Source organism: Tamandua tetradactyla, chromosome 5 (genome assembly GCF_023851605.1).
Source record: "Tamandua tetradactyla isolate mTamTet1 chromosome 5, mTamTet1.pri, whole genome shotgun sequence".
Taxonomy (NCBI): domain Eukaryota; kingdom Metazoa; phylum Chordata; class Mammalia; order Pilosa; family Myrmecophagidae; genus Tamandua; species Tamandua tetradactyla.
In genome coordinates, this window is record NC_135331.1 from 13,276,008 (window position 1) to 13,298,366 (window position 22,359).

At 38.1% G+C, this 22,359-nt stretch overlaps 1 protein-coding gene across 2 annotated transcripts in view; it reads left to right on the forward strand.

Annotated features, from left to right (window-relative positions):
- PTPN11 (protein tyrosine phosphatase non-receptor type 11) overlaps positions 1–22,116 on the forward strand; it is a 117,348-nt gene extending 95,232 nt beyond the window's left edge. For both annotated transcript variants that reach the window (XM_077159891.1, XM_077159892.1), the window contains exons 14-16: positions 11,702–11,814; positions 16,885–16,986; positions 18,112–22,116. In XM_077159891.1, coding sequence (XP_077016006.1) covers positions 11,702–11,814; positions 16,885–16,954 — 183 coding nt within the window. In that variant the 3' untranslated portion in view covers positions 16,955–16,986; positions 18,112–22,116. The remainder of the gene's footprint in view (positions 1–11,701; positions 11,815–16,884; positions 16,987–18,111) is intronic.
- The last annotated feature ends 243 nt before the right edge of the window (positions 22,117–22,359 follow it).

Consider the following 22,359-nt stretch of genomic DNA (forward strand, 5'->3'; position numbering starts at 1 on the left):
TAAACATGGACATTTTCTTACGTGATCAGTGATCATGTACATGATCAAAATCAGAAAATTAACAATGATACAATACTGTTATCTAATCTACCAGACCTTGTTCACATTTGAATTTGTCCTACTAAATATCCTTTATGTGGTCCAGGATAACATGTGCATTTGTTGTTATATCTCTTTGGTCTTCTTAAATTTGGAGTGATTTCTCTGTGTTTCTTTCAGGACCTTGACATTTTTAGAGTTCAGGCCAGTTATTTGGTAGAATGCCTCTCAGTTTGGGTTTGTCTGATGTTTACTCTTGATTCGATTCAGGCTATACATTTTTCTTCAGATTGTCACAGCAGTGATGTTGTGTCCTTGTTGGCACAGTTTGTTGATTTATTCCATTACTGGTGATGCTATCTTTGATCGCTTGAATCAGGTGGTGTCTGCCAGATGTCTCTGCTATAAAGTCACCATGTTTCTCTCTTTAATTAATAAGTGTCTTTTAGGGAGATACTTGAGACTTTGTAAATATCATATTTCTTAACATATGTTTTGCCCACTACTTTACATCTGTTGATGATTCTTGCCTGAAAGAATTGCTACTGAGGTTTTTGCCAAATGGTGATTTCCTATTTCCATCCTTCCGTTCTCATTTATTAGTTGGAAGCCTACTGTAAGGAAGCTGCCCCTTTCCTCCCATTTATTCATTCATTTGTTTTTATCAATATAGACTCATGGACTCTTATTTTATTTGGGGGGGTTATAATCTGTTGCTATTATTTGTTTTGTTGCTGAAGTTATCCCAGATTTGGCCAGTGAGCGCTTTTTCATGTTGGGTCCTATGTTCTTCTGATACGTTCCAAAAATTTTTGAGCACCTCCTTCTTTTTTGACACTACAAGATCATCCTGTCTCATCTTGTACTTTCCAAGCCATTTTCCCAAGGATCCCTGTTTGCCTTTATTAGAGAATGATATTTTGGAAACTAAGATCTGGAAGCTGGGTGTGCTTATTGGTACTGGTATAGTTTTCTTTGAATTGCTAATTGGCTAATTAATTACTGCTTAGTCTAACTATATAAACCTCATGTAACTTTCCTTTGCTCCACTCTAAAATATATATATTTTTTGACTTTCTGTTTTGGAATAACTTTAGCTAGGACAGAGAGTTCCGGTGTATTCTTCACTAGTTTCCCATAATATTAACATCTTACATAATCATTGTACAATTATCAGAACTAAAAAATTAACATTGATATGTTTTGATTAACTAAACACTAGACTTTTTTAGCATTTTTCCACTAATGCATGTTTTCTGTCCTAGGATCCTGGTCAGGATCCTGTTGCTCTTAGTTGTCTGTCTCCTCTGGGCTGTGAGTTTTCATGACCTTGACAGTTTTGAAAGGTCAGTTACTCTACAGAATGTTCCATGTTTTCTCATGATTAGACTAGAGTTATGGATTTGGGGACAGAATTTGGGGGCCTTTCTCATCACAGCATTTCAAGGGGTCCATGATATTAACATGACATATTACTGGTGACGTTAACTTGGATCATCATGTGGTTAGCTGGTGCCCACCAGATTTCTCTTACTATGAAGTTACTCTTGTTCCCTTTCCCTCCTCTGTTCTTTGAGGTGAATCATTAAGTCCAGCCTCCACTCAAGGAAAGGGGAAGCAAGCTCCATCTCCTGGAAGGGTTAGTATCTACATAGATGATTTGGAATTCTTTTGTAAGAAAAATTTGTCACTTCTCCCCATTTATTCATACATTCAGTTATTTTATATCAGTATGAATTCATGTGTATTTTATACTTTGGGTTATAATCCAATGTGAGGTTCTTTATTTTGTGGCTCACATTGTTCCGGTTTGGCCATCAGCAGCACTTTCAAATTGGCTTCTATGTCACTTTGACATATGACTGTCCTTTTGTTTCTAGAGCATGTCCTTTCTTTCCAGCACTACAAGCTGCTCTTGAATCATCTTATATGTCCTGTGCCCTAGACCTAGAATCAGCCATTTTCCCATAAAGTCCTGCTTCCTTTTGTTGGAGATTGGTATTTAGAAGCCAAGATTTGGGTGTGGGGTCTGCTTCTTGCTGTTGGGGTGTCACTGCTTCTAGGCCCTTTCAGGGGACAGAGCTAGGAAATTTTGCATATATTCTGACCCACATATACATACATGTCTGTAATTCTTTCTGTATATGCCCATCTGTGTATGTGTGTGTGTGTGTGTGTATATATATTATTAACCATGAATTCATACTGATGTCTCCAATCTAATGTAGTACCACAGGGGTCATAACTAGCCTCCCTCCTTCCTATTTGTAAGTTCTTTCTCTGAAGGCCAAAACCTGACTGCCATTATCCACAAGTTATTTACTTTTGTTCAGCCCTCCTATGTATGTAAAGTAGTACCAGAATTGCTATCTGGTACTCCTGTGAGAAGAAGATTTACCAAAACGGCAAATCTTCTTTGGAGGAAATACTTTTGCTTCCCTTTGGAAATGTCCTTTAAGCCTTAGTGTACAGAGACCTGCACATTGTTCTCTCTGAATGACTCATACTTAGGACAGCAGTTACCTTAGAATATTCTGTAATGACAGCTGAGCCGGGATAAGAATGCTGTAGCTCAGACGCTAAGTTTTTGCCAGCAAAACTTTAACTGGCTTGCTGGGATGCTTCCTGCCATGAGTCTTGCCTACAGAAGTGCTCCTTTAATTCCAGCTTCTTATGTTTTCTTGAACATTTCCTTTCTGTTTGCTCTTTTACCTTTAAGAAATATTTGGGTGCCTTTTGTGTTCCACACACTGATTAAATGCTGAGGATATAATGGTGATCAAGATAGACATAGCTGCTGCCTTATGGGACTTAAGTTTCACCATTTGTAAAATTTGAGTTAGCGTGAGAGTGCCCCGTTTGCCCTATTTTATTTCCTAAGACTTGTGCTTCTCACATGTTGTCCTTAATCTCCTTGACCCAATAAAATGGGCTTTTTATATTTCTTCATTCATTTGTGCATCAATCAAAGCTAGTTGTACTATTTGCCAGGTACTTGCTTGATACTGGGAATACAACAATCAGTCATTTCTCTAAATAAATCCAGTATGGTTAGTGTTAGGGAGACAGTTGAGTGCAATGGATGGGATTGGAAAAGTAAACAGAGACTAGATTAGGATAGGAAGGGACTCGCAGGCCATATTAAGGATTTTAGACTTTATCCTAAGAGGAACAGGAGATTGGAACAGGGAATGATGTAAAAAGATTCTCATTTTAAATAGATGATACTGGCTTGAGGGTGAAGAATGATTGGTCCCCAGGCTTCAGCAGCTACATGGGACCAGTAAGAAGACATGAGGGTACATGAGAACTGATGATGGTTTGGATGGGGGAGGAGCATAGAGAGAAGTAGAATCAGTAACATTTTCTGGTTAGATATAGAAGGCATCAAGGTATCTGTAATCCTGGCATCTGAACTTAGAGTACACTGGACAAATTAGTCTTGTTACTCTGTAATCTAGACAAAAATTTTCATCTCTTGATGCTCTTGATTATGGCTTTTCATAATTTAAGGTCTAAGAATGTAATCAGGTTACTTCCCATGGAAAGATAATACCAGATGATTTTAGAGCCTCTGGTTGGTCCCTTCTCAGAACCTTGTCTGTGCCTCAATTGGCAAGGCCATAAGATTGATAAGCATTGCAAAAGGCTGAGTAACCAGGCTATTATTGAATTTAGGTGGAGGATAGAACAATTTTAGATTATTTTGTAGGCCTCAAACACATTGCCTGCCATCCCACCCTTCCCTCCCATTCCCAATACAAAACAAAGCAACCTTTAGCCTCCTGAGAATTTTTCTTTATCCATAAACTGCCTGGGCTGAGCCACAAGCTCCTCTGTATTTGAGTCAGTTTTATTTTTTTATTCTTTCTAATAAGCAAAAAACCTCTAGTGTTTTTATATTTTACCTTGACTTCTTTAATTCATTGAAATAATTCTTGTCCTCTTTGTCTTAATCATTTGTCATTAGAAAACACGGGTGTTTTTTTTTTAATTGACAAAACGTAATAACATACAAACATGAACATTCTTAACATAGGAACATTCCATTCTTGGTATATAATCAGTGACTCACAATAGCATCACATAGTTGTATATTCATCACCATGATCATTTCTTAGAACGTTTGCATTACTCCAGAAAAAGAAAAAAGAAAAAACTCATCCATACCATACCCCTACGCCTCCCTCTCATTGACTGCTAGTATTTCCACCTACCCGATATATTTTAACCTTTGTTTCCCCTATTTTTTTCTATACCCCTTACCACTCTCTTTCATTGATCATTAGGATTTCAGTCTACTCAATTTATTTTATCATTTGTTCCCCCTATTATTTATTTATTTTTAATCCATATGTTTTACTCATCCATCCGTACTGTAGATAAAAGGAGCATTAGGCACAAGGTTTTCACAATCACACAGTCAGATTGCGAAAGCTCTATCATTATACAATCATCTTCAAGAAACATGGCTACTGGAACACAGGTCTACAGTTTGAGGCACTTCCCTCTAGCCTCTCTAATACACCATAAACTAAAAAGGGGATATCTATACAATGCATAAGAATAACCTCCAGGGTAACCTCTTGACTCTGTTTGAAATCTCTCAGCCGCTGACACTTTATTTTGTTTCATTTCTCTCTTCCCCCTTTTGGTCGAGAAGGTTTTCTCAAGCCCTTGATGCTGAGTCCCAGCTCATTCTAGGATTTCTGTCCCATGTTGCCAGGGAGGTTTACACCCCTGGGAGTCTTGTCCCATGTAGAAAGGGGGAGGGCAGTGGGTTTGCTTGCTGTGTTGGCTGAGAGAGAAATAGGCCACATCTGAGCAACAAAAGAGGTTCTCTGGGGGTGACTCTTAAGCCTAATTTTAAGTAGGCTTAGCCTATTCTTTGCAGGGATAATTTTCATATGAACAAACTCCAAGATTGAGGGGCTTTGCCTATTGATTTGGTTGTCCCCACTGCTTGTGAGAATATCAGGAATTCTCCAAATAGGGAAGTTGAATTTCCCCCCAGAAAACAGTTTTAATCCCTTTATGTGGAAATAATTGATTTTGATTCTCAAGAAAGTATTGGGTATAAAAGCAAGTTCACTTTGCATTTCTTATTTAAACTTTAGAATAAGTTTTAAAATATATAATGTCTTATGGTGATGAATGCACAACTATGTGATGATATTGTGAGCCATTGATTGTACACCATGTATGGAATGTATGTGTGTGAAGATTTGTCAGTAAAGTTCAAGCTGGCAGGTGATTTGGAGGTCAGGGGGGTGGGGTGCAGGTCAGCTTATGCTCCACAGGGTCATTCATGGACCCAGGTACATTTTATCCTGTTGCTCTTCTGTCCTAAGGGATGTTCTTTTTCCTGCATGGTTGCAGATAGCATGCGGAAGTGAAGGACCAGCAGTTGCTTATTAACTAGGGGTCAACAAACTTTTTGTAAAGGACAGATAGTGAATATTTAAGGCTTTGTAGAACCCCCTGTGGTCTCCATTTCTTCCCTTTCTCTTTCTTCTTCTCTTCTACTGCCTCCTTGGAGGCTATACAAAAAAAGGCTCAGGTTAGATTTGTCTCACAGGCCATTGGTTTATCAGTCCTTATTTTAATTTAATGGCATGATTTAGAAATTACACACTTCCTTATCTCTAAAGCAGGGTTAATAATAGTACTTATTTCAAAAGATTGTTATGAGAATTCACAGGATATTTTCAAATAGTGCCTGGAATGAAGTAAGTGCTCAGAAAATTTTAACTGTTATTATTAACACATTTTTTAACCTACTGAATTTTAATATGGTTTATGACATTTAATCTAGCATTCCCATAGTTATTTAATGTTAGCATTATATTTAAATTAATGTTCCCCACTAGTTCTTCTATCATGGCTTCTGCTTCTCTGAATTCTTTATTTTGATTTATCTGCATTTCATTATCTAGTTGTTTTCTAAAATATATGTTATATTCCAAGTTTTTGTATGATTGAAAATGTTTGAGCATTGGTTTTATATTTAAAGGATAACTTAGCAGGAGATAAGATACTTGGGTCCTCTTTCATTCCCATATGTTTTTTTTCTTCAATGATTTTTAATTGAAATATAATCATCCAAAGTGTACCATCAGTTGTTCACAGTATCATTATAAAGCTGTCCATTCATCATTACCGTCAGTTTTTGAACATTTTCATTACTCCCAAAACAATAAAAATAAGAATAAAAATAAAAGTAAAAAAAAAACACCCAAAACATCTCATCCTCCCTGTCCCCCACCATTGTTTATTTATTTTTTTGTCTGTTTTTTTCATACTCATCTGTCCATACACTGGATAAAGGGAGTGTCAATCACAACGTTTTTGTTTGTTTGTTTGTTTTGGCATGGGCAGACTCCAGGAATCAAACCTGGGCCTCTGGCATGGCAGGCGAGAATTCTGCCACTGAGCCACCATTGCACTGTCCATTCACAAGGTTTTCACACTCGTACATTCATACCTTAAAAGCGCTATAGTTATTCAGTCATCTTCAAGAATCAAGGCTATTGGATTACAGTTTAACAGTTGTAGATATTTCCCTCTACCTACTCCAATACACCAGAAACTATAAAGGGATCTATATACTGCATAAGAACAACCTCCAGAAAGACCTCTCAACTCTATTTGAAATCTCTCAGCCACTGAAACTTTGTTTCATTTGTCTTCCCCTTTATGTCAAGAAAGCTTTCTCATTCCCATGACGCTAGAGCCAGGCTCATCCCTGACCCACATTGCCAGGCAGATTTACACCTCTGGGAGTCATGTCCCATGTAGTAGGGAGGGCAGTGAGTTCACCTGTGGAGTTGGCTTAGAGAGAGTGGTTACATCTGAGCAACAGAAGAGGTTCTCTGGGGTAACTCTTAGGCATAATCATAAGTAGGCTTAGTTTTTCCTTTGCAGGCGTAAGTTTCATAAGGGCAAGCCCCAAAATCGAGGGTCTTTCCCATCAAATCAGCAGTCTCTGATGCTTGTGAGAATATCATGAAATCCTTAGTAGGGAAGTTTAATATTTCCACCTTTTTATTCAGTCCTTCAAGAGGACTTTGCAAATACTTTTTAATGTTCTGTGCATCCTACTCTGGGATATAGCTGGGCATGACACAAACATGTACAAAACAAAAGGCAAACTTACTATTTTTTACTTCTGAGACTTGTAAAGGTTAATATAATTTTAGCTTCAAATACTGGCTCAGATATTGGGAAAGAAAGACAAAACACTTTATATCTTAAAAGATTATATGTTTTAAAATTTTACAATGTATCAAATGGTATAAGTGTTTGATGCTGCATAAGTAATTTGATGTTCATACCAAAACTTGGATGATTCTATAGAATATTTCTTTACAGGATGAGGATCAAAGTCTCAGAGTTTAAATTCTCCATGAAATAAACCATAATTACATGGAACCATGAATTTGTTCCATGTAATTATGATGTTTGAATAAGCTAACCATACAAATTAAATGAGATATTGTGCTACTGACAATATAAATTTTGCATCAAATAAACATCCCTTCCTTTGGTCTCACACAGAAGTTAATGTTCTAAAATATATTCAATATCATCATTTACCCTGTAGTCTGATTTACCTTAGTCCTAACCAGATCAGCTTCATTCGTATCTCTAATTGAAGTCTGATCACTTTTTCAGTGTTTTTAATAGTTGTTTTATAGGATAATACTGAATTTCAGAAATGCAGAACTCTAGCTCTGAGTCTCAAGTGTCAGACAAATACCATGGAATGACCAGGTTATACACCACGAGCTCAGCATTTCAGAATTTAGAAATAACAGTTAAAACTCCAGGGTAGATGTGACTGCTGTTAGAGCTTTCAGTCTGGGAATCTTTACAGTAAGCCTTCACCTGATAACCTCTGCTCTCAAATTCAATTCTCAGAGTTTGCACATTATAGTTAGTCCATATTAGTGAGGCATTATAATATTTGTGTTCTCATTTGTGACTTATTTTACTCAACTTACTGTCCCCAGGTTTCAGTCACCTAGTTGCATGCCTCATGAATTCATTTCTTCTTGCAGTTACTCAATAATCCATTGTATATATACATCACCGTTCCTCCTTCCAGTCTTCCGTCGATGTCTCATTAGGTTACCTGCATCCATTCCAATTCTTGAACACTGTCATCATAAATACCAGTATGTACATGTCTGTTCGTGTCCCCAGTATATACCTAACTATGGGGTTGCAGGATCATATGGCAACAGTACCCCTAGGCTCCTTTGGAACCACCACACTTTACTCAGAGGGCCTGCACCACTATTCTTCCCTCCCAACAGTGAATAGGTACATCTCTCTCGCCACATTTTCTCCAGCCCTTGTATCTCTGTTCATTTTTAAACAGTTTTATTCACACATCATTAAATCTAACCTACGTTAAAAATCAGTGGTTTTTTTATATAATCACATAGCCATGCCTTCACCACCACAATCTATATGAGGCATTTAATCATCATTGTTCACTCTAGGTATCGCTAAATTATACCACCAGTCTTTATCCTCTAACCTTGCCTCTGGAGTCATTCATGCCTCCAGCCCTCCTTACTCAACCATACTCATACTCAGCTCGTTCTTTGTACTTATAATATTGTGCTACCATCAGATAGTATTGTGCTATCCATTTCTGGGTCTTTACAGTCAGTCTTGTTGAATACTCTGTACTCTTTCACACCAAATGCCCAATCTCTACCCTCTTTCTGTCTCCCAATAACCTGCATTTTCAACTTTAACTATCAAAATTCAGTCATTAATATTAGTTCATATTATGAGACCGTAAAGTATTGATTGTCCTTTTGTTTCTGGCTAACTTCACTCAGCATGACCATACAATTTTTTATAATTTTTTTGGCTATTTTGAAGTCTAAAGTCAATTTGGTTGTCCACACACACACACCTTATCTATATATACCCTCCTTTTTCTGCCTGGAAATCCATATAATTCCTTCCTTATCATTGATATTTGAGAGACTGTACAACTTTTCCTGCATTATGTGCTTTTTTAATATGGAGACTCAGGTGTTTTTAAAATTTTGGGAATGTTTTCTTGCATTCTATCTTAAAATATTTTTCTCTTCTCTTTATTCTCTTCTTCAGTAATTTCACTTGCATATAAAATATTTTATTTTCTTTCTTTGTCATTATGTTTTATTTTGTTTTTTAGTAGGTTTTCCTCTAGCCCATCTATAATACCCCGTCTGCATTTTCAGTTATTTTATTTCTTGTTGCCTTTAATTGGATTTTAATCTCTAATGTTTCTTGTCTTTTCTTTCCTTTCTTTGCCAGCTTGCTTTTATCTGCTCTATTGCCTTATAATCTCTTACTTGAGTGCTTTCATAACAAAGCTCATACCCATCAAGTCTGTGAGACTAATGCAGATTATGTGTTTTTACCTCTTCCTGTTTTTTTGTTAATTTCTTTTGTGATGTATTTTTTCTCCATCTGCCTTTTACTTATTGTTCCTTTTCTCATTTTGTAACCCTCCCCCCTTCCCTTATCTTTATGTAGGTCCTGGGCTGACCCTTTCTGATTATCCCCCATTATTGAATGCCTCCATATTGAGAGAAGGGTAGCAGAGGAGGCCTGCGGCTTTCCTTTGGTTTGTGGTCTTGAACGCCCTATCACTTTGTCCTGGGCACAGCGATAATGTTGGTGGACAAGGGATTATTGTGGTTTCTCACAAACCCCGTAGAGTCAGAGGCCTTGTAGGCTGCTTCTCCTCCTTCCTACCCGTGCGTCTCTTCCAGCCCACCTGAGCTGGGAGAGTGGCCATGAAACACAGAGAGGGCTCTTCAGACGTGGGCCTCTGTGCTGTGCTGAGCTAGCTGTCTTCAGAGGCACCCCAGTCCTCCCGCAGCCTGCTGGCCACCCACCCTGCCAGCCTCCCCTCATCAGTGAGAGGTTTAAGGCATTTCACTCACTTCTGTGACACCCCCCTCCCAGCTTCCTCCCTCTCTTAGGTCCAGCTTTAACAGTATTCTGGAAGAGATGCTTTATAGTTTATAGATTGGAGTTGTAGCGTTCCCTTGATTTATGGTATGAATAATGAGGTTTTCTACTTTTTTAGCTTTTGTTTTTGGTGGGTTTTGATTGAGGGGAGGAAAAGAAACTATACATTTTAGTAGTTTATTTATTTTGAAAAAATTTAAAATACAACCAATATTCAGCCATTTTATTACATCACATTTTTTCAAGTCTTTTTCCTTTTATAAAAGAAATGAAGTATAATAGATATAGCTGAGGCTCCCTTTGATACACATCTGGTTCTATCCCTCATCCCCACCCCCTTCACCCCAAGGCAATCACTAGCTTTCCAGTCTCTTTTCATATTTTAAAATACAAATACAGCTATCTGTAAGCAATATAATGTGGTTTTATGTATTTAAAATGTTTGCCCAGATAGTATCATGCTATTTTATTGTTCTGCAATTTGCTTTTTTCTGTTCCCCATTGTTTATGAAATCTGTTTTGAGATATAGATATAGATGAGATATATTTGTTGCTGTGGTGGTTCTCTGCTGCTGCACATTATTTCATGATAAGGACAGACCGCATCTGTTCTTCCTCTGCTGGCGGGCTTCAGTACAAGCAGCGCCTCCCGGGCACCTCGTAGGCCCCGTAGGCTTCTGTGTAAGAGCTTCTCAAGCAGGTAGACCTTCAAGGTTGTAGGGTTTATGCATTTTCACTTTTACTAGATACTAATTGCTCACCAAAGTGATGGTTCCACTTCACCCTCTCACCAGCAGGGAGTGAAAGTTCCTCACATGTGCATCAATATTTGATATGAATAGCTTTTCTAATATTTACTATTTTTTGGACATCCTATAATGAAGACGACATCACATAATGATGACAGTTTGGATAGATTATATTTTCAGAATTGGTTGTTTCTTGGTGAATTTAGGAGCAGAGATAAGTGATAAAAATCATTGAATTAGGTCTTCTATAAAATGTAATTCATGCTGCATCTGAGATTACATTCTTACTGGTATTCTATGCCAGTTTTTTCCTGAGTATCATTAGAGCAAAAAATAAAGTTTTATAAGTGCTGGGTATTTCCAAGAAAAAGAAAGATATGATAAAGTATATTATTGTTTCTGATAAAGAGTGCCACCATCTTGTGTATGCAGGTATCATTTCTACTTAGAGTGTATTTATTTCTGGAACTCCTTTCCCAGCTGTTTATATGAAGATCATTAAATATGTTGCAACTGATTAGATGCTAATGTGACAAAGAGAGTGTGAATTCCCTCTTAACTCAGAAACAGTACATTTGGCTTGAGAGAGCTAAGTTGTTAATGCATGACTGTCTGTGCTTTCGAATTATATGGTTCAAAAGTACTTTTCACCCATATGGTGTATTTACCTTAGGGAAGCCAATTCCGGACTATTTGGTCAACATATCAATATTCTCAAAGGTCAGCCTGTTTATTGCTCATGTATGTGTGTGTGTGTGTGTGTGTATGTGTGTGTGTGTGTGAGACAGAGAGAACTGGGGAGGGAGAGGGATAAAGAAATGTCTTTGCATTTTTTTTCTTTAAAAAAATTATTGTTTTTAATTGTTAAAAACAATAGGACTTATTGTTTAAAAAGTCATACTCCTTTATTTGCAATCTTCAACTTTCAGAAAAGCAAGAGGAAAGGGCACGAATATACAAATATTAAGTATTCCCTAGCGGACCAGACAAGTGGAGATCAGAGTCCCCTCCCGCCTTGTACCCCAACACCATCCTGTGCAGAGTAAGTAGTAATGAAGGAATTTTTTTTTACCTGAACATATTTCTATAGAAAGGCTTTAAAAAAAACAAAAAAATTTGCAATGTATGATATTCATTGATTCAGGTTATTGTTACCCAGCCAATTAGTCTATCAGTGACTGGCAATTTCAATGGATTGTTTGAAAGCTATACAAACTAAATTTTAATTTTCCTAAACTGAAGGCTGATTGTTCTACTAGCTGATATCTACTATGCTGGATTATAAATATATCAAGTGGTATTTCTCCAAGAAAAATCTCATTTTTCTTTTGATGGAGAAGATGTTGTTGCCAAGGAAGGTATATCTTATGATGTCTTAAGACTCTTTCCTAAATAAAAGTGAATTAACTGACGGTTAACTGTTAACACAGTCATCATCTACTGAATTTTCATCAGACAACAGAAATCTGTTTTGGGTATTCAAAGCAGGGGTCAGCAAACTAGCAGCCATAGACCTAACCTAGGCCACAGCTTGTTTTATACAAGCTGATAAGCTAAGAATGATTTTTAAAGGGTTATGGAGGAAAAAAAACAAAAAGAAGAACATGTGGTAGAGACTGTTAATGGTTTGCCTAAAATATTTACTCTTTGGTTCTTTACAGAAAAACCTTGTTGACTCCTTGTTTGAACTAAAATGTAATAGCAAAATATTTGTTAAAATGATTATGTGAATAGCAATTTTAAATTATTATTATGTCTAATCTAAAGTCACTCTAGAATAACATTTACTTTTTATCTTCCCTGAAGAATCTTGTCTCTATTTTCTTCTGATGTGGATTTTTAAGCCCGTGTGGATTTGAATATTCTATATAAAGAGTTTAGATAGCATATATGAGGCTTGTATTTACATTTGCTTTCTATTTAACATGGACATGAAATCATATAACAGAAGTATTCTCTCCACCAAGTTCACCCTTCTTCTGCCTGCTTTTTCTTCCCAGTGGACTGAGTGGAAAGTTCATATTTTAAATTACTATCTGCAGTCATTTGCAAGTAGAATGTCAGAGATCTCAGTTCTTGCCAGAAAACTTTCCCCACATACTGGTGTAACAGATCCAGGTGCATGGACTTCCTTATTACCAGTGTCATGCCTGTGACTAACAGGTTTTTTGCCTCACCATTCCTGTCATCCTGTTTTAATTTGTAAGTTGCTAAAATGCAAGATACCAGAATTAGAACAGCTTTCATAAAGGGAATTTAATACATTAAAAGTTTACAATTCTAAGCCTATAAAGATGTCCAAACTAAGGCATCCAGGGAAAGTTACCTTAATTCAAGGAAGGCCGATGGGTCAGGAACACCTCTGTCAGCTGGGTAGTCATGTGGCTGGCATCTGCTGGTCCTTTGCTTCTGGTTCCATTGCTTTCAGCCTCTGCTCCTGTGGGGGCTCCTCACTTTGCTTCTTTGGGGCTGGCCTTCATCTCTTGGTTTTCCTTGGGTCTCTCCAGGTTTTGGCTTGCTTAACATATGGCGATGTCTGCTGGGCTCCAAGAATCTCCAAATATCTATACCTCTATTCTCCTAGTGTCAGCATCTGTGTCAGCTCTGCTTTGACACTTCTATCAGCTCTGTCATTTCTAACTCTCTCCAAAATGTTTCCTCTTATAAGGGATTCCAGTAAGCTAATCAAGACTCACCTTGAATGGGTGGAGTCACATCTCCATCTAATCAAAAGGTTGGGCTGTGGAGATAATCTAATAAAAAATTTCCATACTATAGCTTTGAATCAGGATTAAAAGAAACAGCTTTCCTCCACAAGATTGAATCAAGATTAAAACATGGCTTTTCTGGGGTATATAATATTTTCAAACCAGCACATTCCACCCTCTGGACCCCCCAAAAGACATGTTTTTTCCACATACAAAATACATTCACTCCATCACAATATCATAAAATCCTTAAGCCATTTTGGTAACAATACAAATTCAATACAAAGTTAAAACCAGTACAAAATCTCAACAAAGTCTGTTATAGGCATGGTCTGTTAAGGCAAAAATTTTCTTCTGGCTGTGGATCTTTAAAACTCAGAACAAGTTATCTGCTGCCAGCATACAAAGGAGAGGCAGTTATTGGATACATATTCCCATTTCTATAGGGAAGAAGTGGAAGGCACATGGGGATCACCAGACCCAAACAGTTGTGAAAACCTGCAGGACAGACTCCATTAGATTTCTAAGTCTGAGAGTCATTTATCCTCAGGGCTTTAGAAAGCAGAAGCCCCCACCCTTTATAAGGGCCTACACAGTAGCCTGACTCTCTTCAGTTGCAACTTTGGGGGACATTGGGGAGACCACTTTTTTCTCACCTCCACCCTCTCCAAGCATTGGGGCCACATCCGGGCTCTCTGCTATCTCAGGGGGCACACGCTCAGCCCCCCCCAGAACAATGGGCTGGCAGCCAGGCTCCCCCCAACCCCCAAGGATTGTGAGCCACCCTCTCCAAGGCTTGTGGTGGCAGAAGCAATGAAGTGGAAGTCCTACCCTTTGCTTCCAGAACAAACTCACCCTCTCCATGTGAATGGGTGGGTCCAATCTCCTGACACAAGATTTCTTGACTTCAGACTGTGGTTTTGCCTCTGAAGTAATTTTTCCTTCAGTTTGTCCCTTTTCTGTCCCTTTTAGTCCTGACTGGCAATGGTTCAATTTATATAAATCCCGCAACACTCTTGTTGTTTTTCTATGCAGTGTGCTGGGATCATGCCCATTAGACAAAAGGACTTTCCACAGATACTTTCTGGATAATTCCATCTCAAATCCTTGCTTGTCCTGTAATGGCTGACTGCTTCTGTGTTTTGTTAAATCTTCACATGATGCCCTGTTCCCTGAGGTCTCACTTTCTGGGAGTCCAGAATTTTCCAGGCCACCAATTTCTGGTTTCTTTATACCTAAGAGTTCAGGTCTCAGCTAATCTCTTTCCTGTCACATTTCATTACAAGCTGCAATGAGAAACCAGGCTGCATTTTCTACATTTAGTTTGGAAATTTCCTCTGCTAAGCATCCCAGTTTATCACCTTTAAATTCTAACTTCCATCTAACAGCAGTGCACAATTTTGCAAGATTCTGTGCCACTTTAAAACAAGGGTCACCTTCCTCCCAGTTTGCAATGGCACATTCCTCATTTTTGTCTAAGGCCGTGTTAGAGGTATCTTTTGAGTCCACATTTCTACCAACAGTTTCTTCAGAGCATTCTAGGCTTTCTTATCAAGCACATCGCAGTTCTTAGAATCTTTCCCTTATCCATTTAAAAAGTCATTCCAACATGCTTGGTATTTGCAAACCACAGCAGTACCCCACTTCTCTGGTACCAAAATCTGTTTTAGATTGTAAGCTGCCAGAATGCAATATATCAGAATTGGAACAACTTTCATAAAGGGAATTTAATACGTTAAAAGTTTACAATTCTAAGCCTATAAAAATGTCCAAACTCAGGCATCCAGGGAAAGATACCTTAATTCAAGGAAGGCTGATGGGTCAGGAACACCTCTGTCAGCTGGGCAGTCATGTGGTTGGCATCTGCTAGTCCCTTGTTCCTGGGCTCAGTTGCTTTCAGCCTCTGTCCCTGTGAGGATTCCTCACTTTGCTTCTCTGAGGCTGGCCTTCATCTCTTGGCTTCCCTTGGCTCTCTCCAGTTTCTGGCTTGCTTAACATGTCATGGTGATGTCTCCTGGGCTCCAAGCATCTCCAAACATCCATGCCTCTGTTCTCCAAATGTCAGCATCTGTGTCAGTTCTGCTTTGACGTTTCTGTCGGCTCTGTCATTTCTGCCGGCTCTGTCATTTCTGGCACTTCTAACTCTCTCCAAAATGCCTCCTCTTATAAAGGATTCCAGTAAACTAATCAAGTCTCACCTTGAATGGGTGGAGTCACATCTCCATTTAATCAAAAGGCTATGCCTGCAATTGGACTGTGGAGATAATCTAATCAAAAGTTTCCATGCTACACGATATTGAATCAGAATTAAAAGAAACGGCTCCACCCACAAGATTGAATTGGGATTAAAAAACATGGCTTTTCTGGGGTATATAATACTTTCAAACTGCCAGATCTTCCATGTAGGGTATAATCCCAGGTCACTTCCTGACAGGCTCTGCTTGTCCTGGCTTGTCCTGCCCACAGCTGCTGGAGTCCTCGTTCTCCAGGGCTACTCTGATCTCATTCCTTCCTCAGCAGAAAGGAGTCCAGGCTCACACTGGGCCTTCATCCTAGGCTTAAGTCACCATCAGCTTCATGTTTACTGTTTCCCTTCACGTAGCCTGAGCTGAGGTTGCACAGAACTGTAGTCACTGCCTGACGGTACCTCCACTTACCTTCTTCAAGGTTTTGCCTATTCAGATCTCTCTACTTGAAATTAATACCGTTTCTTTCTATTTGTACCTGTCCCACCATTCTTCAAGACCCAGCTCAGATGCTTCATCCTCTGGGTTTTCTGTGCTCCTTATGGTCGGAAGGCAACTTGCTTTCCTCTAAACCCCAGACAGCACCGTGACTCAAGGCTTTACTTCACTTTAAAAAAAAGTGAAGTCCATACATGGTATACAATCCATACATGGTATCCATACATGGTATACAAATCAGTGGCCCACAGTATCATCACATAGTTGTGTGTTTATCACCATGATCATTTTTAGAACATTTGCATCATTCTGGAAAAAGAAAGAAAAAAAGAAAAAACTCATACATCCCATAACTCTTAGCCCTCCCTCTTATTGTCCCCCAGTAGTTCAAGCTACCTCTTTTTACCGCCCCCCCCCCCCATTTATTTTTTATGCTTATTTTTTACTCATCTGTCTATACCCTGGATAAAAGGAGTATCAGACACAAAGTTTTTACAATCACATAATCATATTGTAAAATCTTATTTCACTTTTAACTTCATAATTATATTGCTGTATAATTATGTCCTGTATCTTCTGTTAGACCATCCTTGGGGTAGGAATTATGTCTGAATCATTTCTGATACCCAAAGAATGTAGTATATGTTTTTTAAAGATCATGCAAGTTTAAACAGCTTGGTCTGCATTTTTGTAAATGCCTCTTTCTTCCTTTATTTTCAGAATGAGAGAAGATAATGCTAGAGTCTATGAAAACGTGGGGCTGATGCAGCAGCAGAAAAGTTTCAGATGAGAAGACCAACCAAAACTTCAGCATGGAAATAGGTATTGAAATACTAAGTGCTTTATCAGTAAATTGTTTATACAGTCATTTTTAAGCAGGCAAATGATTTGGGAGTGTTCCAGAAAATTATAGCATAATTAAGTTTTAAAAACCAGTCTCCTTTTTCCTTTCCTTATATGTCCTTTTCCAAGCTGGATTTATTTTAGGATTCATTAAGCATTAAAATCAGATGCAGAATTAATACTGTGAGGGGCAAGATGAGTACTGATCACAGAGAAGCGGTTCATATTAGTGATGAAGAGCAGATGCCTACCATATGACCCGGCAGTCCCACTTCTAGGTGTGTACCCAGACAGTGAAGACAGGGTCTCAAGTGGATATTTACACACCAGTGTCTGGCAGCATTATTTACAACAGCCAAAAGGTGAAAGCAACCCAAGTGTCCACCGGCAAATGAATGGATAAATAAAATGTGGTACAATTTGGCCATAAGGAAGGATAGAGTTCTGAGACATGCTGCAACATGGAAGAACCCTGAAAACATTATGCTCAGTGAAATAAATAAGGCACCCAAGGACAAATACTGTATGATATCACTTATAAAAGATGACCAGAAATAACAAATTCACAAGGATGGAAAGCAGATTAGAGGTTACTGGGGAACGGGGGGAGGGAGGATAAGGGGAATATTTGTTTAAGACATTAAAAAATAAATAAAAAGAATTTTTCAGAAAAGCAGATACCACCATCCCTGTAATTTTTTAAAGAGTTAATTAACTCAAGCTGTGCTGGGGGATGCTTTTAGGGGTCTGGGAAGCATCTAGACATATCTCTGGATGGTTGGGCGGCAGGAGGCGAACTTCTCGTCCCCACTGACCTCTGACTGGCTGTGTCACTTGGGGTGCTGGACTCCCTGGGCCTCCTGCTGTCAAGCCCATGTCTCTTCCAGATATGTTGCTGGAAATTCATCTTCCTGTAGGTCTCCTTCCTGTCAATCACCTTTATAAGACAGTGACCCAAATACATGATGTATGTTTTAATAGGTTAGAAATTCATCATTTCAGTATATCATGTTGAAATTCCTAAATACACTGTAAAATAGTTTAATGCTTTTGCCAAGCTTTTAGATCATGTTCTTTAAAAATTCTAACTTATTTCTTCCCTAGATACGGACTTTCACTCTCTCCCTAGAAGGATCAAGAAAAGATGCAAGAAAGTTTATGTGAAGAATGAATTTGAATTTGGAAGGTTTGAGTTGTAGTTCTACCTTTTGATAAGCAAAATTTGAAACCATTTAAAGACCACTGCATACTAACTCAAATATACCTGATTTCCAGTTACTCATTTTCTCAGACAAGAAGAAATCATCTCTACAATGTAGACAATATTTTATAGAATTTTCTTTTAAATTGAGGCGGCAGTTAAATTGTCCTGTATATTTTGCAGATGATGATGACTTAAATTCTAGTTATCAGCATTTTTTTGTTTGTTTGTTTTTTTCCCCCTTTTTATAACCTTAACAAATTAATTTTGTTTTCTCTTAAGGGATGACAGGGCACTTGTGAGAGGAGAAATGATTTGGGACAGTTAAGTAGCATCTGTAGAAGTGGGAACAGTTTCATTTAATATTACTTATCCAGGAGTGGATAATTCATTTTGATGGCCTCTTTTTTTTTTAGCTAAATGATAATTAAGTCCATGCTCCAGACTGTTAGAAGACAACATTGTTAAAAATCATGGGGAGAAAATCATGGACACTTTTGAATTAGGATAAGAGGTGTTTTTCTTCTTAGCAGATGACCAATTACCATTCAGCCTTTTGACTGAGAAGGTTGTGGTGGGAAAACATTTGTCACATTTTGTGTGCGTTGGAGTAATTGTCTTGTGTTTAGGAAAAAAGGCTTCTATGAAGACCAGTGCTTTGATTATCCATTGTTGCTGGCAAACCACCCCAAAACTTAGTGGCTTAAAACAAAATTTCTTTTGTTTGCTTATTATTCTTTAGTCTGGGCTGAGCTGTTCTGCTAGTCTTGCCGGTGGTTACTCATGGAGTCAGCAGGTTGACTGAGACCCTGGGACGGCTAGGCTTGTTTCTTTCCGCATGTAGTCCCAGGGTCTGTCCTTCTACATGTAACCTCTCCAAGTGCCCTCTCCAGCAAGGAAGCTGGACTCTTACGTCACAACTCAGAGCTCCCAAGAGCACAAAAGCAGAAGTGGACAGGCCTTCTTAAGACTTAGACCCAGAACTGTCACATCACTTTTCCTGCACTCTACTGATGAAAGCAAGCCACAGGCTCAGCCCAGGTTGAAGAAGGGCCCTACACAAGGGCATGAGTATTGGAGGCAAGGCTCATTTGGGGTCATCAGTAGAATAGATGGCCACTACCAGTGCCATGGGGAAACAACTACCATTAGCAAAACTAGAGGCTGCTAGTGATGTTGGGAATCTCAAACTGCTTAAGATGGTGTAAGCCGGAAGTCAGATTGAGAAATAGAGAGCTTTTAAGAAGCTTTCTGAACCAGTTCTGCCAGCTCTGACCAATTTTCTGAAACTTCACTTGGGAAAACTGGTCTCATAAGGATGAATTTGTTAGGGTGACAGAACATTTGAAAGTAGAACTGCCCCAATTGCAGCGGCATCAGTAGAGTGAAGTGAATGTATGGTTCCTTGATGCCAGTGATTTGCAGTAGGCTAGAGTGAAAAGGAGCAGTCCTAATAAGTTCTCTAACTTTTAATTAGTGTAGCTCATTTTTGTTTTAACCAAGCATTAATGTCTGCTAATGTTCTACCTTAAGTGCCTTTCCCAAAGACATCTCTCCTTGCCCTGTGTGTTGAGTCATCATTCAGTGAGTGTATTTGATTAAAGAATTATTGGTTGTCTTTGTTAAGATAATAAAATGCTATGGCAACTTTGCCCTTAAGTCATGGTCTCCTTACTCAGTTTTCTTGTTTTGACTCCTGAAAGAAGGGACTAGGTCCAGCCCTGATAGTAATTCCTTTTTGAACTCCGTTGAAACCTTTAGATAGCTGGGGCAGAGCCATGCTGCCATTTTCATAGCCAAAATGTACACTGATCTCTTCTTTCCTATCCACCCGCACCTCACCAACATCCACTGAATTTAGAGTTGCTTTAGAACACAGGTGTGGCCTTAAAGTAATTACCTTCTTAAGGGAATGTAAATGACTACATTTATCTTCCTGTCAAACCTGTAAAGAAAGAGATTCCAGTTTAGTATTTGCAACAAGGATCTTGTGAAATCTGTTCTTTTTATTGCATTGTCACATTTAGTAGTTCTCCATTTTGCCTCAATTTAAGTTTGGACTCTAGACTTCGGGGGCAAAGTCTTTCACTAGCATAGAAGGGTTAGATTGTACAAATATTATCTTCTGCATTAATCTCTCTGCCTGTAGCTTAAGATCAGTTGTTTTGCACTTGCAACTCAACTGCCTGCTCTTAGCTAGTTTTGTTTGTTATAAAACACTGATTTAATTTAGATTTCCCTCCACTAAGTAAGCAAACGATCATGTTGTTATGTAAACTTATGCCAAGACAGTTTGCTGAAGCTTGTCCAGTATGTTTGGTAAAAGGTGATTGCAAGTCAGATAGTGTGACTTTCCATGGGTTGGGATTAGGCAGAGGGGTTGTGAAGATGGGGGAGGGGGTTGCTCCCAGGGAGGGTTTTAAAAAATCATGGAAATGAAAGTTCCAAGGAAGTGGTTTCTGAGGAAGTGAAAGGGCCCAGGGCCACAGCAGTCAGAAGCAGGTGAATCAGGTAACCTGGAAAATGGTTGTTGTAGATACATGAGTGCAGATTGCAGCCAAGGAATACATTTAGGTTGTTGATAGACTCTACATTTGCATAATGTCCCATAGCTGGCTGAGTATTTGGTGAAGAAACAATCTGGCACATGGTACTGGCGTTAAAAAAAAAAAAGACTACCAAATTTCAGTGTTTTCATGTTTTGTTTTTTAAGAAAATAAAAAGACACCTCATATCCATAGTGGGGCCCTCTTGAAAATTATGTTCATTTCTCCCAGTAAAATCAGTGATTTCCCATGTGGCTAATTGGGAATGAGAACATAAATGTGTGAATATCTTGGTGCCGCTGCCTTCTTATAGAGTCCAGTTGCTTTGGTACAGCCAAGAAAATTGTTGTGATTATTCTTAGGGGTTATTTTACTGGGAATTTTAAGAACCAGTTTAACATCCTGGGCTATTTCTAGTTCAGGAGAATGTGGAAAGGGATGCAGTTGTGAAGTGTTTTGTAGATTATTAATCCATAAGGGAAATTTAGACTGTAGAATTAGTACAACCTGGTGTGGTTTTTGTTTTCTGTATGTTTTCAGGGGGAATAAAGTTTTATATAGCAAGCACATGGCTTCCCTGATTTCAAGATACCTTTATTAGGATCTGTAATCCCTTTCTTAATTTTGTTGCAATCTTTTTCCCTCTCCCTCTTGAATAATAATTTCCAAAAAATAGTTTATTATATCTTCCATCACTAAAAAGTTTGTTCTTTTTTTTTTTTACCACGGGCAGTTCACATAAGGCAAAAATATTAAACAGTTGGTTTTAGTATGTTGTGTAACTTTGGTGTATATCAAAACTAATTCTTACAATTTTCTTTTTAAACTTCAAAACATGTAATTAATAATTTGCCTGTTTATTTATGACCTAATAGTGAATTCTTTTATTAATAAAAGCTAATGAAAAAGGATCCTTTATCAAGCTGATGACTAGACCTACCTTTACTTTTCCTGCAGTATATGAAGAAGTATTGTACCAGAGTATTAAAAGATATGTAATATTTTATTGATAAATCTATCCTTTAAAAGGAATACGTTTTAGGATGCCATCATTTTGATGTGAATCATGTAAATGTTGATAATATGCACTGTTTATTATACATTTAGTGTTTCAAAAGATTCACTTAATTGCCTTTTTGCCCACATATATTATGTAGTCTATTTACAGTTGTTTTTAAAAGATAAATGACATTAAAAGAACAGTTTATGTCGAGACACGTTAGTGGATGTTAATTGTCTCCCCACCTGTATTTATGGGTGTTAGTTCAACTGCTTTGCTAGTTGCAGAGTTGTATTATCTGAATAAAAGTGTATTTGTAAACTGTATGGGAGCTAAAAGTTAGGAATAAAAGCATTTTCTTATATTGTGGTTTTTGTCATTTATTTCATCAGAAATGTCCAGGTAAAAATGGGATTGTAGATCATTCAACCTCATACTCTCACAAAATGTTGAATTTTAGCAGCTTTCTTCTAGAAGCTGAATTGGAATGTGGAATGAATGAATTAGTTCCTCAAACAGTTATTCAGTGCCTGCTATTGAACAACTTTGGGAGACAAAAAATGTATTGTGTTTGGAAGAACTTATGAGGAAGTAAAGAATAAAAA